A 14,051-nucleotide genomic window follows, 5' to 3' on the forward strand; every position below is an offset into this window, starting at 1 on the left:
CAAGTCACCGAATCTCAATTGCCTGGCCCTTACCACTCTTATGTCTTGGAGTTGTTAGGATAGGAAGTAAAGGTTTGAAGAAGGAAGGAAGGAAGGAAGGAAGGAAGGAAGGAAGGAAGGAAGGAAGGAAGGAAGGAAGGAAGGAAGGGAGGGAGGGAAGGAGGGAAAGGAGGGAGGGAGGGAAGGGAGGAATGGAGGGAGGGAGGGAGGGAAGAAGGAAGGAAGGGAGGAAGGGAGGAAGGGAGGGAGGGAGGAAGGAAGGAAGGAAGGAAGGAGGGAAGGAAGGAAGGAAGGAAGGAAGGAAGGAAGGAAGGAAGGAAGGAAGGAAGGAAGGAAGGAAGGAAGGAAGGAAGGAAGGAAGGAAGGAAGGAAGGTGGAATAGACATGGAGTGCAGAGAAAAGGAAATAAAGATAGAGAAATAGACTAGAAAGACCAAAAGAGATACAGAGACATACTGAGGCAGAGCTAACCATAAAGGGGCAATATGATACAGGGAAAATTTCTTATTTGTGGGTTGACAGACTGCAAAACTTGTCCTAGCTTTACCCTATGTGTGTCCTGGGACAAATAGTGAGAAAAGCATCAGAATGAGAATCATGGGATCTGAAGCCAGAAAGGATCACAAAGGTTACCTAGCAATCCCATCATGCTTCAGACAAAGAGAACGGAAGTGACTTTCCCAAAGTCACACAGATAATAAATATCAAAGGTAGGACTTGAAATCAGGACCTTTAACTCCAAAGTCAACACTCTTTCACTGGTACTTGGTCAGAGTAAGCCCAGACTCTACCTCTGCCTCTCTGGGTGACTTGGGGGTAAGTCTCTTCTCCTCCCAGATCTTCAGTTACCTCCTCTGTAACTTAAAGAAATTGGAATCATTGATCTCAGAGCTGCCCAGTCCCACCTTTCAACATGCAAACAGAATAGCAGAAGGACCTACTTGGGGGCTCAGACTTTATTAATACCTCCTATATCATTCCCTTCTCCCCAGAGATGCTCCTGGTTCCTCCTGCTTCAGCTGTGGCTGCCTTGGCTCAGCCTTATCCTCTGGGCAGGAAGGAGATGGTGTAGCTGCGAGGGATGGTGGCAAAGCCTACCATCTTGGGGGAGATATCAAGGGCCTCTTTCGGAAGTGGAGACTGGAAATGGAAATTCTGGAGGATGGTGGTGAGGAAGAGAAACAGTTCCATCCTGGCCAAGCCTTCACCAAAACAGTAGCGTTTCCCTAGGGTGGCAAGAGAGAAAGCTGTTCAGGATGGGGAGGGCCCTTAGAACAGGCAACAACAGACATGGGAGGGACCTCAGAATAGACAATAGCAAAGCTGGGAGAGGCCTTAGGACAGGGAATGTCCACCTTCCATGTCCTTGAGGAAGCTCCTGAATTGAAATGCCCTTCATTCTTGCCTCCTACTTTTTAGTCTCCCTAACTTCCTTGAAGGCCAGTTCTGGTGCCACCTCCTATGGGAGGCATTTCTTGATTCTCCTAACTACTAACTTAGTACTTATCCAGGAGAATGTAAGCTCCTTTAAGGCAGAGACCTTTTCTCTCTGTCTTCGTATCACTACCTCTTAAATATTTATTCAATTGATTGAATGTTAGAACTAACAAGGACCTTCAACATCTAGACCAACCTCCAACTGAGACCTCAAAAATGGAAGGGATTTGCTCAACATAACAAGCTCGTAGAGTCCTAAGATGATGGATGCTGAGCTGGGGGTGGGGTTGGGAAGACCTCAGAGGCCACCCAGTCCAAGCCCTGAATTTCCCAGGTCAGAAATGGAGACCTGGGGAGTTGAAGGGATTGACCCAAGGTCACTGAGGTAGGAAGCTTTGGAGATGGGACCTGAACTAAGGTCCTCTGACTCCAGGGCCAGTGGTACTTTCTAGTGTACTTGATTCTTCCTCAAGGATAGAAGGCCAGCTGATGAGATTAGGGTGGGTAGTGATCTTTCTGGAACTCGTAGCCCCACAGCCATAGCCTCTCTGGAACCACCTCAATCATTCTCACTCAAGAAGCTTAGTCAAATGGATGAACTGAGAGTAGGACTGGAGGAAAGGAACATTCATTAGGCTCGGGACATGCTGGCTGGTACGAGGGATGAGAGTGGGATTCACAGGGAGGAAGAGAAAAAGCTTTCCTGCTCACCAATGGAAAAGGGGACGAAGGCATCACTCTTCTTGAACTGGCCCTTCTCATCCAGGAAGTGTTGGGGGTTGAAGTCTTCAGGACAGGCAAAGAATCTTCTGTCTCTCAGCACTGAGCCCAGCATGGGATAAACTTCAGTGCCCTAGAGGTGGGGGTGAGGGTGAGAGTGAACAACAAAGGAAGTCAAGGATGAGGTGGAGGGAGGAGAGAGAGCAGGAGGAGGAGAGTGAAAAAAGAGGCAAAACTGGGGGTGGGTGGAGAATAAGAGAGGAAGAGAAGCTTGAAGAACAGACAGAGAGAAAGAAAGAGACAGACAGAGAGACAGATTGGAGGAGGCAGCTAGAGAAAAGGGAGGGAGAGGTGAGAGAAAACTTCTGAGAAGACCAGATCAGAGATATTATTTCAGAGGCAGAAAGTCCTGGGTTCAAGTTGTCTCCCACACATACTGGCTATGTGACCCTCATCAAGTCACTTAGACTTAAAACTCTAATTTGCAGAGAAGGTGCCAGCCTGCATCAGCAGAGGAAATTCCCTAAATCAAGGAAATCAGAGGTCCAGGATTTATCCTTCCATTTTTATCTAATTATAGAGGCACATTTTGTTTTCCCTGATAGAATGGAAGATCCTTGAAGGCAGGGACTACTTCATCTTGTCTTTTGTATTCCCATCCTCAAATCCCATAATAAATGTTAGTGGTTGATTGTCTAACAGAGAATTTATAATTGAATGTTATTAGGGTTTCAGATTATTAATATATTATCAATTAGATTCGATTATAATTCTATGATATATTAATGTATAATGATAATCAAGCATATGGGGAAGGGGGAGTTGTTTAAGACATGCCTACGAAATTCAAAGAAGGATTTTCACTCTGTTTCCTCTTTAAGGAAGAAAAGAGTCTCTGGTTTTATTTGAGGGGGAAACTTGCCCTTGACAGGACAACTGTGTCCCTGATGGCCTGAAAAATGGAGTTCATCTGTTCTGGGACACATTCAAAACAGGAAACAGTTTCAAGGACTGTGACCTCTAGCCGTCCAGAAGAGAGCCAGCCACCAAAGAACCCAGCTGACGAGAGAGGACTTTTGCTTTTCCACTTTCATCCCTTCCAGAGTATAAGGGACAAGAGGAATTTCTTCCTCCTCTCCACAGTCCTATTGGCCATATTGGTTTGCATCAGAACCAGGGCCTGAGTAGGAGGCTGGAAGCAGAGAGAATGAAAAGAAATCCTCAGAGTTGGGAGCTGAGTCAAGCATCAGGGATAAGCCAGCCCAAGGGACTCAGTTAAGAGACCAGCTGAGGATACTCCATACCCAGGAGGGCACCACAAGAAGAGGAAGGATATTGGGGCCCTGGAGGCCCAGAAATGTGAATTGCTTTGCGCAGCCTGTGCCCTAATTATGTGCATCTCTCCAAATATATGCTAAGGACATGGTCATTTTTTCCAGTGAGAAATGGGTGCCGTTGTGGGAGATTGTGCCCCACATTTATGGAGAGGAATGGTTTATTACTAGGGATCTTATGATATGGTTTTAGTAAACATTTCCATTTTGAGCTAACTGTCTACTGGCTGGCTATTAAAGGTAACCCACCCTCCCCCCCCCCCGGGAATTCTAGCTTAGGAGAGGAGATTCACAGAGTAAACTGAACCTTAGTGGGGTGGCTGTCTCATAGAGATCCAACCTGGGAGTTCAGATTGGGGAGGTAGCCCAGAGGAGGCACAATATGCCAATAGCAACACGTATTTCTATAGGCTTTAAGGTGTGCAAAATGCTTTTCCTCCATTGACTCCTTTGAGCCTCCCAATGGTAGGTACTATTATCATCACAATTTTACTGATAAGGAAAATAATACTCAATAAGATTAAGGAGGTGAGTGGTATAATCGAACGTAATGGATGTCTCCATTAGGGGCGGTGTAATGTCCCTGAACAACTTGCAGGGATCCAGGAGGAAAAAACACCATTCATAAGCAAAGGATAAACTATGGGAGTGGAAACACCGAGAAAAAGCAACTGCCTGAATACAGAGGTTGAGGGGACATGACAGAGGAGAGACTCTAAATGAACACTCTAATGCAAATACTATCAACAAAGCAATGGGTTCAAATCAAGAAAACATCTAATGCCCAGTGGACTTGCGCGTTGGCTATGGGGGGTGGGGGGGAGGAAAAGAAAATGATCTATGTCTTTAACGAATAATGCTTGGAAATGATCAAATAAAATATATTAAAAAAAAAAAAGATTAAGGAGGTGAAATGACTTGGCCAGCATCACATAGAGAAGATGAAAGAGAGTGAAAAAGAATGAAAAGAGAGACAGAGAGAGCAAGTTAGAGAGGGAGAAGAAAGAGAGATGAGGAAGGAGAGAGGGGGAGAGAAGGAATGGAGTGGAAGGGGAACTGAGGGTCGGTCCATTAGAGAGCAGAGCATGGAAAAGGAACATGGGCAAAGGCTGGACACCAGAGGAAGACAAATGGAGAGATGTTCTAGGGAGGAGGGAGACGAAGGATCTTCTACAGCCCCTAGTGTAGGATGAGGGGCACTTATAGGAAAGAGACCTGGTTAATGCTAAAGGGTGAGCATGACACAGACAGATTTTAAAGATAAAAAGAAATGGAGATGTTTCTGGGATAGGAGGAGAGCTCTGAGTAAGAGGTTCTCACTTTGGGAAGAAGGAAGCTCCGGAATTTGGTGTCTTTGGTGACTCTCCGGGAGACACCCATGGGGATCATGTCCCCAAACCTCTGGATCTCATGGATGACAGCCTCTGTGTATGGCATCTTGGCTTTGTCCTCAAACTTGGGTGATCTGTTCCGTCCAATCACACGATCAATTTCCTCATGGATTTTGGCTAAGGTTGGGGGTGAGGGATGAGACACAGGAGCTTCAGAGATACCCAATGGAAATCTCAAGGGAGCAGAGGGGGTATGGAGGATGGGTATACCCTGAATTAAGAGGATGCAAGGATGAGAAGTGAAGGGAATAGTCTGTGTTCTGGATGTGTGTGTGTGTGTGAAGTGCTTGGGAGATGAGGAGGTCTGGGCAGCTCAGAGGGCACCAAAGGACTTGTGAGGGGAGTAACTATAGATCTCACCTTCCACCTCTGGGTGTTTCATTAGCAGAAGGAAGCCATAGCGAAGGGTGGTGCTAACAGTCTCAGTGCCCGCAAAAAACAGATTTATGCTGGTCATGGTCAGGTTCCGCATGAAGAATTCTGTGCTGGGATTTTTCTTTTCCTAGGAAGAGAAGGTTCAGACCTACCATCCCCACATAAATATACTTGTTTCACCTCAAGACTCATTAGCCTCAAGGCCTCCTCTTTGACAATGCCAGCTCCATTTCCTTGAGCCCCAGTAATGTGCAGGGGAGTGGGGTGGAATTCCATCAATATCTCTATTCAAAGGCCCTCAAAAAGGAATCTAAACTCCCCAGAATTCAGATAATCCAACCGCTGACATGAGGTAACTTAAGGCACAGAAAGGTTAAGACCTATTCAGAGTAATAAAGCTATTGTCTGAGGTAGGATTTGAACTCAGGTATACCTGATTCCCCAGTCTACATCCCCATGCATTACACTATTCTGCCCACCAGAATTCCATGATTTTTAGTGCTGGATGAGACCTTGACCGTCAAAGAAAGCCCCAGTTTGAGCTACCTGACAAATGATGGTCCAGCCTCTGCTGGAAGATCTCCAAAGAGGAGGAAGCCACCAGTTCTCTGGGGATCCCATTGCATTTCTGGTCATGTCTCATTTTTAGACACTTCGGCCCCTGACATCAAACCCAATTCTTCCCTTTACAGTTTCTCTCATTGCTCCTGGTTCTGCCCTCTCCAATCAAGTCCAATAAATCTAATATCTTCTTTTGCTTCTCCTACATTTTATAGATGGGAAAACCGAGACCCAGAAAGAGGAAAGAACTTCCAAGGTCTTATGCAGAGAGCTAGACAAAACTAAAGCTGGAACTACAGCAAAGGCTCCCAATCATCCCCAGCCCCTAAATCTCAATTGTGAATATCTATGGGATGAGGGAGGAGCAGGGAGTACGGGGAATGGGGAATCCCTATGAGTCTTTGTGTTAGCCTTGTCTTCCTATGACTCTGTTTCTGATCTCCTGTCTGTTTCTGCATCTCTCTCCATCTTATCTCTGCTGTGTTATGCTGTGACCCCCATCTCTGTGCCTTACTTTCTCCATTTGTCTTTCTAACTTCATCTCCCTTTGCCATGCTCTCCCCAAATTGGCAATGACCCAGTAGTGTTGGGTCTAGTAGAATCTGTGCTATAGGTTGCTGCCTGATGTTTGTGAACCCTAATTCCTCACACATGCCTCAGGGGACCTTTGAGCCTTGCCTCTAGAACTCTGAGGCTTGCCTTCTACTGACTGCCAGTGCTGCCTACTCCTGTCAAAGACCAGCTTCTGTGAACCCCACTTGCCAATGTCTGGAGTTTCCCCCAGAGACTGTAACACTCTGGGTCTGGGGTCTCAGCCTTCCTCCTCTATCTTTCACCTGCCCACTGGAATGGTATGTACCTCCTGCATCTTGATAAGGAAGGAGTCAATGAAGTTGCGGGGGTGGTTGGGGTCCAGGGTGGCCTGGTTCTCCCGGACCTTCTCAGTGATGAAGTCTTCCAGGCCTTTCAGGTCCTTGAATGCTTGTTGCTGAGGCCCTGGCAGGTACTTCATCACTCCAGAGAACATCTCATATAACTGGAGGAGGGTACAAGTCAAGTCATGGAATACAGAACCCTAGAGTGGATGCCTGAGGAGGTTTGGGAGGATGAGAATAACAGAATAAGTAGCAAGGATTAAGGGGAAGTTGTAGAGGTCAAAATGGGTAATCAGGACAGAGCACACATTTTGATTGGGAAGGGGTTGTTCAAGAGGAGAGATGGGCATCTTGCTGGGAGATAGGGGTTGAGCTAGAGCATAAAGCCAGATGAGAGGTGAACAGGACATGGTCGAAGATAAATATAAGAATGGGGAAAGGATGCCAGACTGAGGAAGGGTGTCGGGATGGGCATATGGTCAGATTCTGGATAGGCAATCAGACTGAGGAATAGGATACAGGAGGTAGAAGACAGAAATGAGAGCTGGAGATTAAGGGATGAAGGTGACTAGAGAACCAGATGAGTGGGAGAGAAGGTCTTGAGGGTCACCTGTCCCATGGATGTGGCTGTGAACTGGAAACTGCCCAGCATCATATTCAACAAAGATAAGAACTGTTTGTCCTCATATTCAAATCGATCACCAAAGACGATGGAGCTGATGACATTGGAAACTGTGCGGCTCAGGAAGAAGGTGGGATCAATGGGGGCCCCTGTAGCCCAGCCAGGGCAGCAGAGACATAGAGATAGAAGGATGGAGAAAAAGGAAAAAGAATGAAAGATACAAAAGCAGAGAGATAGAGAGGGAAACAGAGACACATCGTGGAGTTAGTGTTTGAGAGAGAGAGAGAGAAGTTGAGAAGGAGAGAGATGGGGTGTGTGGGAAGGGGAGATACATACAAAGTGGATAGAGGCAGAGGGAAGAAAGAGACAGAGGCAGAGAGAAACAGAGACAGAGACACAGAGAGAGACAGACAGGCAGAAAAACAGAGACAGAGGGAGAGGAGAAGGGGGAGAGGGAGAAAGAGAGAGAGAGAGAGAGAGAGAGAGAGAGAGAGAGAGAGACAGAGAGAGAGAGAGAGACAGAGAGAGAGAGAGAGAGACAGAGAGACAGAGAGACAGAGAGACAGAGAGAGAGAGAGAGAGAGAGAGAGAGAGAGAGAGAGAGAGAGAGAGAGAGTCACTCTCTAGCTCTCCCATCTTCCCCCAAAGGACTGTCATTGTCCCTACACCAAAATCCCATAGAGCATGGAGACCAAATGTTAGAGATGCAGTTGCCTGAAATAATTTTATTGTCCATCTACCTTTTGTGTCTTGTAAGACTTCCATGAGGAAGCCAGCTTCTTCTTGGATTCGCTCCTCTATACCCCTCTTGCCCATGCCAAAATCCCTGAGAGTGGTGATGGAGAATCTTCGGAGCTGCCGGGACCTCTCCCCATTACTGAAGATTACACCTGCACAAGGGCAAGAAGGAGGAAAGGGCCTCAGGCAGGTCTGGTAATCCTACAGGATCTAGCAAGGATAAGAAGTAGGCATCCAGGAAAAACCAAGAAGGAAGAGAGAAGCAAAAAGAGATAGATACAAAGGGAGTGACCGAGATGGAAAGAGGGAGATGAGAAGACAGGAAGAAATAGAGAAAAAAATGAAATGGAGAGGTAGGGATATAGGAAGGGGCAGATAGATAGGGAGGCAGGGAGGCATGGGAAGTCAGGAAGAGATGGGAGAGAGAGGAAAGATGGCAAAACAAGGAGAGATAGAGAGAGGTGGATACAGAGACAATGGAAGAAGGAGAAACAAGGGGGAATGGGAAATGGGAAGTGATATGAAGAGAGATCAGGAAAGACTGGGCAGATAAAGAGATGATGAAAGACAGAAAGGTGGAAGGGGGAGAGAATAGGAAAACAGTCAGAGACAGAGGTGGAGAAATGTAGAGATAAGGAGAGAGAGAGGGAGCGATGGGGAAACAAGGAGAGAGGGAAAGATTGAGAGATGGGAGATATGAAGAGATACTGAGAGGCAGAAGAACAGGGAATTGAGAAGAAATACCCCCCAAAAGATGCCAAGAAATAATATGGAAAGACTGGTGAGATGGGAATATGTGCAAAAAAAAATATGTGCAAAAAGAGAAATAGAGAGGTAAAGGAAGGTGGTGATACTATGAGAGATAGCAGGAGAAATGAAAAACAGAAAGATGCAGAGGCACAGAGAAAGATGAAATGGAGAGATAGAGAAATGGGGAGACAAGGCTGGGCAAAGAGAGATGAAGAGACATAAGAGGTGAAAAGAAAGGGAGACTGGAAGAGAGATGAGGACACAGAGAGAGACAAAGAGAAGTGATGATAGTCAGGATGAGAGAGAGGAGGGGACAGAAGATGGCAGTTCATGGAGGAACCCTGGCAGGCTGCCTAGAGGAAGCCACACTGGTCAGGGGAGAGTTGTGTGTGAGTGTATGAGGGTTCCTCCACAGACACTCACCATATTCCTTAAAGAGCCAGTCAAAGGTGGCCTGCTTTCCTCGACCAGAGAACTCCTCTGCTTGGTCCACCAGTGCCTCCTTCACAGCCTCATACCCACTTAGGACCACAATGGGCCTGGATCCCAAGTGCACTGTGAACACGGGTCCAAATTTTTCCCCAATCTGTAGGATATGGAGAAGTCAAAAGTGTTTTTCCTCCGAGGTCCATGGTTTCCTCCTTCTTAGTCCTGTCTTCCTGAAAGATAACCTCTTGCCAATGGTCTCAGCAGCTTTTAAAAAAAAATTGCAATTGTGACATAGCCACTGGGAACAAATATAGACATTTCAAGCACACAAAAAACAAGGAAGAGATTTATGAACCCATTGTACAGTTTGCTTACACACACACACACACACACACACACACACACACACACACCATCTATTCTTCAAAAGGTAGCATTGTATAGAGGACACCGGTCTGAGAGTCAGGGAGACCTGGGTTCAAATCTTTCTTCAGACACTTATAGCTCTGTGACCCTGGGCAAGTTACTTCGTCTCTGCCTCAGTTCCACATCTATAAAATAAAAGGTTTCTACTCAATGGCCTGTCATCTTTCCAGCTCTATATCGATAACCCTATTATCCTCAAGAGAGTAACAAGATTGCTGTGATGGCTTCCAGTTCAGCCCATCTTTCTGTTTTCTTCCATGACAAGTCAAGTTATTTGACACCTACTGTGTGCCACACAGTGTGCCAAGTACTGGAGATAGAAAGAAAGTCCAAGACAGTCCCTGCCCTTTGGGAACTCATAATCTACTGGGGGAGACAATTTGCCAATAGCTTAGTATGAACAAGCACACATTGGCTATGATCAACAGAGAGAAGGTCCTAGCATTAAGGTGGTTGGGAAAGATTTGTTGCTGAGGGTGGGATCTTAGTTGAGACCTGAAAGGAGCCAGGGATACCTGCAGGAGGATTTCAAAGTACATTTTTTTAAACCCTCACCTTCTATCTGGTTCCAAGGCAGAAGAGCTGTAAGGGCTAGGCAACGGGGGGGGGGGGGGGGGCGGTGAAGTGACTTGCCCAGGGTCACACAGAGAGAAAATATCTAAGGCTAGATTTGAACCTAGGACCTCTGGTCTGTATGCCTCACTCTTAATCCTCTGAGCCACCCAGCTTTTCCCTCAAAATGCATTTTAAATATTTGGTTGATGCCCTTTTGTGGTGGAGTCATAACTATTCCAATTCATTCATCTACCCTGGATATCCTGAAACAATTCTGCAGTCATGTCTAAAGCTACACTTCTAGCCCTTGTTTTTCCACCACAAGATCTCCCTGGCCTCTCCTCTCTCCATCTCTGCCTTCCCTTCCATTCTCTTGACTTGTCCACTGTTCCCCCTGAAACCTTCTCTTGCAGCCTACCTGTGCTCATCCCTCCCCACAAGAAGTTCTGGGCTTTACCTGCAGCCTCGTAACCACAGAATCCTAAAACTTAAAGAGACTTCTGGTCAAGATGGCAGCTTAGAGGTAGCAAGAGTTCAGATCTCTGAAAACCCTTCCTTACTGATCACAAACTGAATGCTCCTAGGGGATTGAAATTCAAACTTAACAACAGGACAGAGCCTGGGAACCCTCCTTCTGGACTCGGATCAAAAGGTCTGGCCCCCAAAAGCCAGAATCCTAGATCACTCGGGTCTAAGGGGAAGGCAGAAGGAAGGTCCCAGGATCCCTCCCCCCCCAACCCAGATCACTGAGCCCACGGCAGCAGTGGGAACCTCAGGGCCGGCAAAAGGGCCTCAGGGCTGGCTGTTCTGAAGGGTGCACCTTGAAAGCAACCTGAGCCAGTCTTGGGGGCACCCAACACAGACAGCAGGGAAACAGAGAGAGATGGGAGGGGGGGACTCCACCTGAGTCTCACCAGAGGTTTTTGCTTCGGGGCACATCCAGTCCAACCCAGCTGAATCTAATCCCATCGGGAGCCCTCAGAGCTCAGGGAGGCCAGGACCCCTCCCCCCTTAGAGTGCAGGGTCTTCTGAAAGGACAGAAACCTCAGGGCCGGCAAAGGCACTGAGGCACCTTGCGGACAGTGCTGTGCCAGGCCCAGAGCGTGGAAGTAAGGCAGCGGAGAAGCAACTGGAGGGAACTGAGAGCAGTAACACCTGAAACACCTGCAGGCAGGGGAGGGCAGACCCTGGGCTTCCCCGGGAAGACAGCACAGCTGCAGAGAATGGAAAATTTGCCTGGGGCTAAAGCCTCAGACCATCAGACAGATACACTAAGAGCCAGTCCACCTCACTCAGATAGAGATGGCAAACAGTACGGAAGTGCAAAAGCCTCCAAACATCAAGAAAAGCAAGAAGAAGGGGGTGACTTTGGACACATTTTATGGAGCAAAAATACAAAATACAGAGGAGATAGAAGAGGAAACACAAACAAATGCTCCAAAACCTTCCAAAGGAAATGGAAATTATCAAAAAGATGGAAGCCTTCTGGCAGGAAAAATGGGAAACAATGCAAAAGGAACTCAGCAATATGAGAGACCAAAATATGCAAATGCAGAAACAGCTCGAAGCCTAAAACTTAAAGACCATCTTGTGCCACTGTCAGGGTCCAGCCCCACTCGCAACTCCAGGGTTCCTGACTGGTGGCTAACGATCAGTCAAAATAAATAAAGTAAAATAAATAACAAACGGAAGACAGCTTAATCATTACGGCCATGGGACTGCTTTGCATCTCTGAGCTGCTCTGACATTTCCAGGCTTGGGATTTATTTTATATCCGTATTCTTGGCATGCAGAAACACAAAATCAAAGAGAGATAATTGGAAAAGTGATACATTAACTTTTAACAAATCACTTGATTAACATCCTATATTTTTGTATTGAGATTAAAGACAGAATAAAGGTTGCACACAAGATAAACGATTTCTTCACAGGTGGCTTACTAGGGAGTGTGAGTTACTGATTTGTGTAATTGAGTCACTGAGGCAGATTGAAGCTTAGTGTACCTGTACCTATTGTATGGGCTTCTATGATTGATTTGTGTGCTGACTTCATGAGAAAGTTTTGGGCTTGGCCTGTAGCTGTGTTTTCATTGGGAATTATGCACCTAAATAAAAGTTAACCCATGATAGTCTTTTTTGGGATTGGGCTTGAGGGTCTGATCTTTAGGTGATGTTTTGGAGAATTAGGGTACATGTGTTTTGCTCTTACATTATTTCTTTTGAGACTAGGGGGGATAATAATCATGTCAATTCATAGATCAGGGGTATTAATGAAAGAAGTCATGCAAGGGGGATAGAGTGGGCAGTCACATCTCGCCAAGGACCACTCTGTGGTCTCCCCTGCTACCACGCATGACTCTGTCAAAGTGTTGTGGACTGATGGCCCCCAGCAATCTTGCCCAACCTAGTCATATTTCAGAGAGAGAGAAACTGAGGACTAGAGAGAGATAAGGACTTACCCCAAATTGGTAGTAATAAACAGAGACTTTTCTCTGTCTTTCTTCATCTCTCCTTCTCTCTAACCCTCCCAGAGTCTGCCTATGCAAGTGACAGCTATATCTCTCTCTGCCTGTCTTTTTGCTGCTTGCAGCTCTGTCTCCCTCTCTGCCTCTTAGTCCGTCTCTCTGCATCTGTCTGAGGTTGTTTTAATCTCCATCTCTGCTTTTTCCTTTCTGCTGGATTGTCTGGATATGTCTCACTGCTCATTTCCCTGTCATTTTCTCTGTCTCTGCGTGCTTCTCATACACTGTCAGGCTAGCTTTGCCATTGTTACTCTATGTGTCTCTCTGTTTCTGGGTCTCTGTCTCTGTCTCTGTCTCTGCTCCTGTGAGTTTCTTTGTCTAAGGCTCTAGCTCTCCATAATTATCTCTGTATTCCACTGTCTCCCTGTTTCTGCGTGTCTTTGCTTTCTTTTCTCTGTATCTCTTTGTGGTTCTCTCTATCTCTCTGGGCATCCACTGTCTCTTAACTTCACTGTGTCTGTCTCTGTTGTGCTCAGAGTTTGTTTCAATGACTCCCTGTCTTCGTGATTCTCTGTCTGTCTCTTTATATCACTCCCAGTTGCTGCCATACTTGGTGTCTCTCTCAATTTCTGTCTCTGGGACTTCATAGCTCTCTTTGTCTGTCTCTGAGCACTTGCCTTCCCTCCACTCAACCCCATCCAGTCTCTGTCTTTTTGCTCCTTGAGTCTCTCTCCATCTTTGTGTTTCTCTGCCTCAGTATCTCCAGGTTCTCCCTCTTGTTCCCAGCCCAGCAAGTTCAGTACCTTCATGAGGGAGTCATACATCTGCTCCGTGTTCAGCTGCAGGTAGTTGCCGATGAAAGGCAGTGGGGTGGGCCCAGGAGGAAGGCTGCCTCGGAGTTTCCTCTGTCTCCATACAGAGAGTACCACCAGGGTTGAGAGGCAAAAGCCTAGGGTCACTAGCAGCAGCCCAGAAGCCAGCATGGTGAAGGAGACAAGGACCTCACTGCACTGTTGCTTGGGGGTTAGAGAGGTACTAAGACAGGGCTGGGTCCAAACTGGGCTGTCTCTGCTTTAAATACTTGGGCTTGGGAGTGGAGGTTGGTGCATGGCCCTGCTCCAACACACATAATATTCTCAATCCCATTTCTTTCTTCCCCTGAGATCCAGGAGTAGCCAAGTCTGTAAGCCAAAGAAAGGGAGGGATCAAGTGTTGTGGGAGCTTAGAGACTCGAGGATTCCAGAGTGCACAAATAGAAATGGAAGAGATTCAATGGTCCAGAGATGAAGGGGGGGAGGAGGGTTCAGAACTCGATGATGGAAGTTAGAGAGAGGATCTTGAGTCTCCAAACAGTGGAAGGGGTAGAGGGCTAGTGTC

The 14,051-nt window shown here is 46.7% G+C and overlaps 1 protein-coding gene and 1 long non-coding RNA gene across 2 annotated transcripts; one reads left to right on the plus strand and one right to left on the minus strand.

The window, feature by feature from the left end:
• Nucleotides 1-649: 649 nt before the first annotated feature.
• LOC103095009 (uncharacterized) lies at nucleotides 650-3,702 on the plus strand. The gene is made up of 2 exons (XR_466558.2): nucleotides 650-816; nucleotides 3,039-3,702. It is a non-coding gene; the product is annotated as an uncharacterized LOC103095009 (long non-coding RNA).
• Nucleotides 942-13,732, minus strand: LOC100015520 (cytochrome P450 2A13-like). The gene is made up of 9 exons (XM_001364544.4): nucleotides 13,478-13,732; nucleotides 9,227-9,389; nucleotides 8,056-8,205; nucleotides 7,304-7,464; nucleotides 6,678-6,854; nucleotides 5,243-5,384; nucleotides 4,812-4,999; nucleotides 2,149-2,290; nucleotides 942-1,226 (listed from the first exon to the last, which is right to left on the minus strand). The coding sequence occupies exons 1-9, from the start codon at nucleotides 13,655-13,657 to the stop codon at nucleotides 1,042-1,044; spliced, it is 1,488 nt and encodes a 495-aa protein (XP_001364581.1). The 5' UTR covers nucleotides 13,658-13,732; the 3' UTR covers nucleotides 942-1,041.
• Between the last annotated feature and the right edge of the window lie 319 nt (nucleotides 13,733-14,051).

The sequence above is a fragment of the Monodelphis domestica genome, chromosome 4 (assembly GCF_027887165.1).
Source record: "Monodelphis domestica isolate mMonDom1 chromosome 4, mMonDom1.pri, whole genome shotgun sequence".
NCBI classification, from domain to species: Eukaryota; Metazoa; Chordata; class Mammalia; order Didelphimorphia; family Didelphidae; genus Monodelphis; species Monodelphis domestica.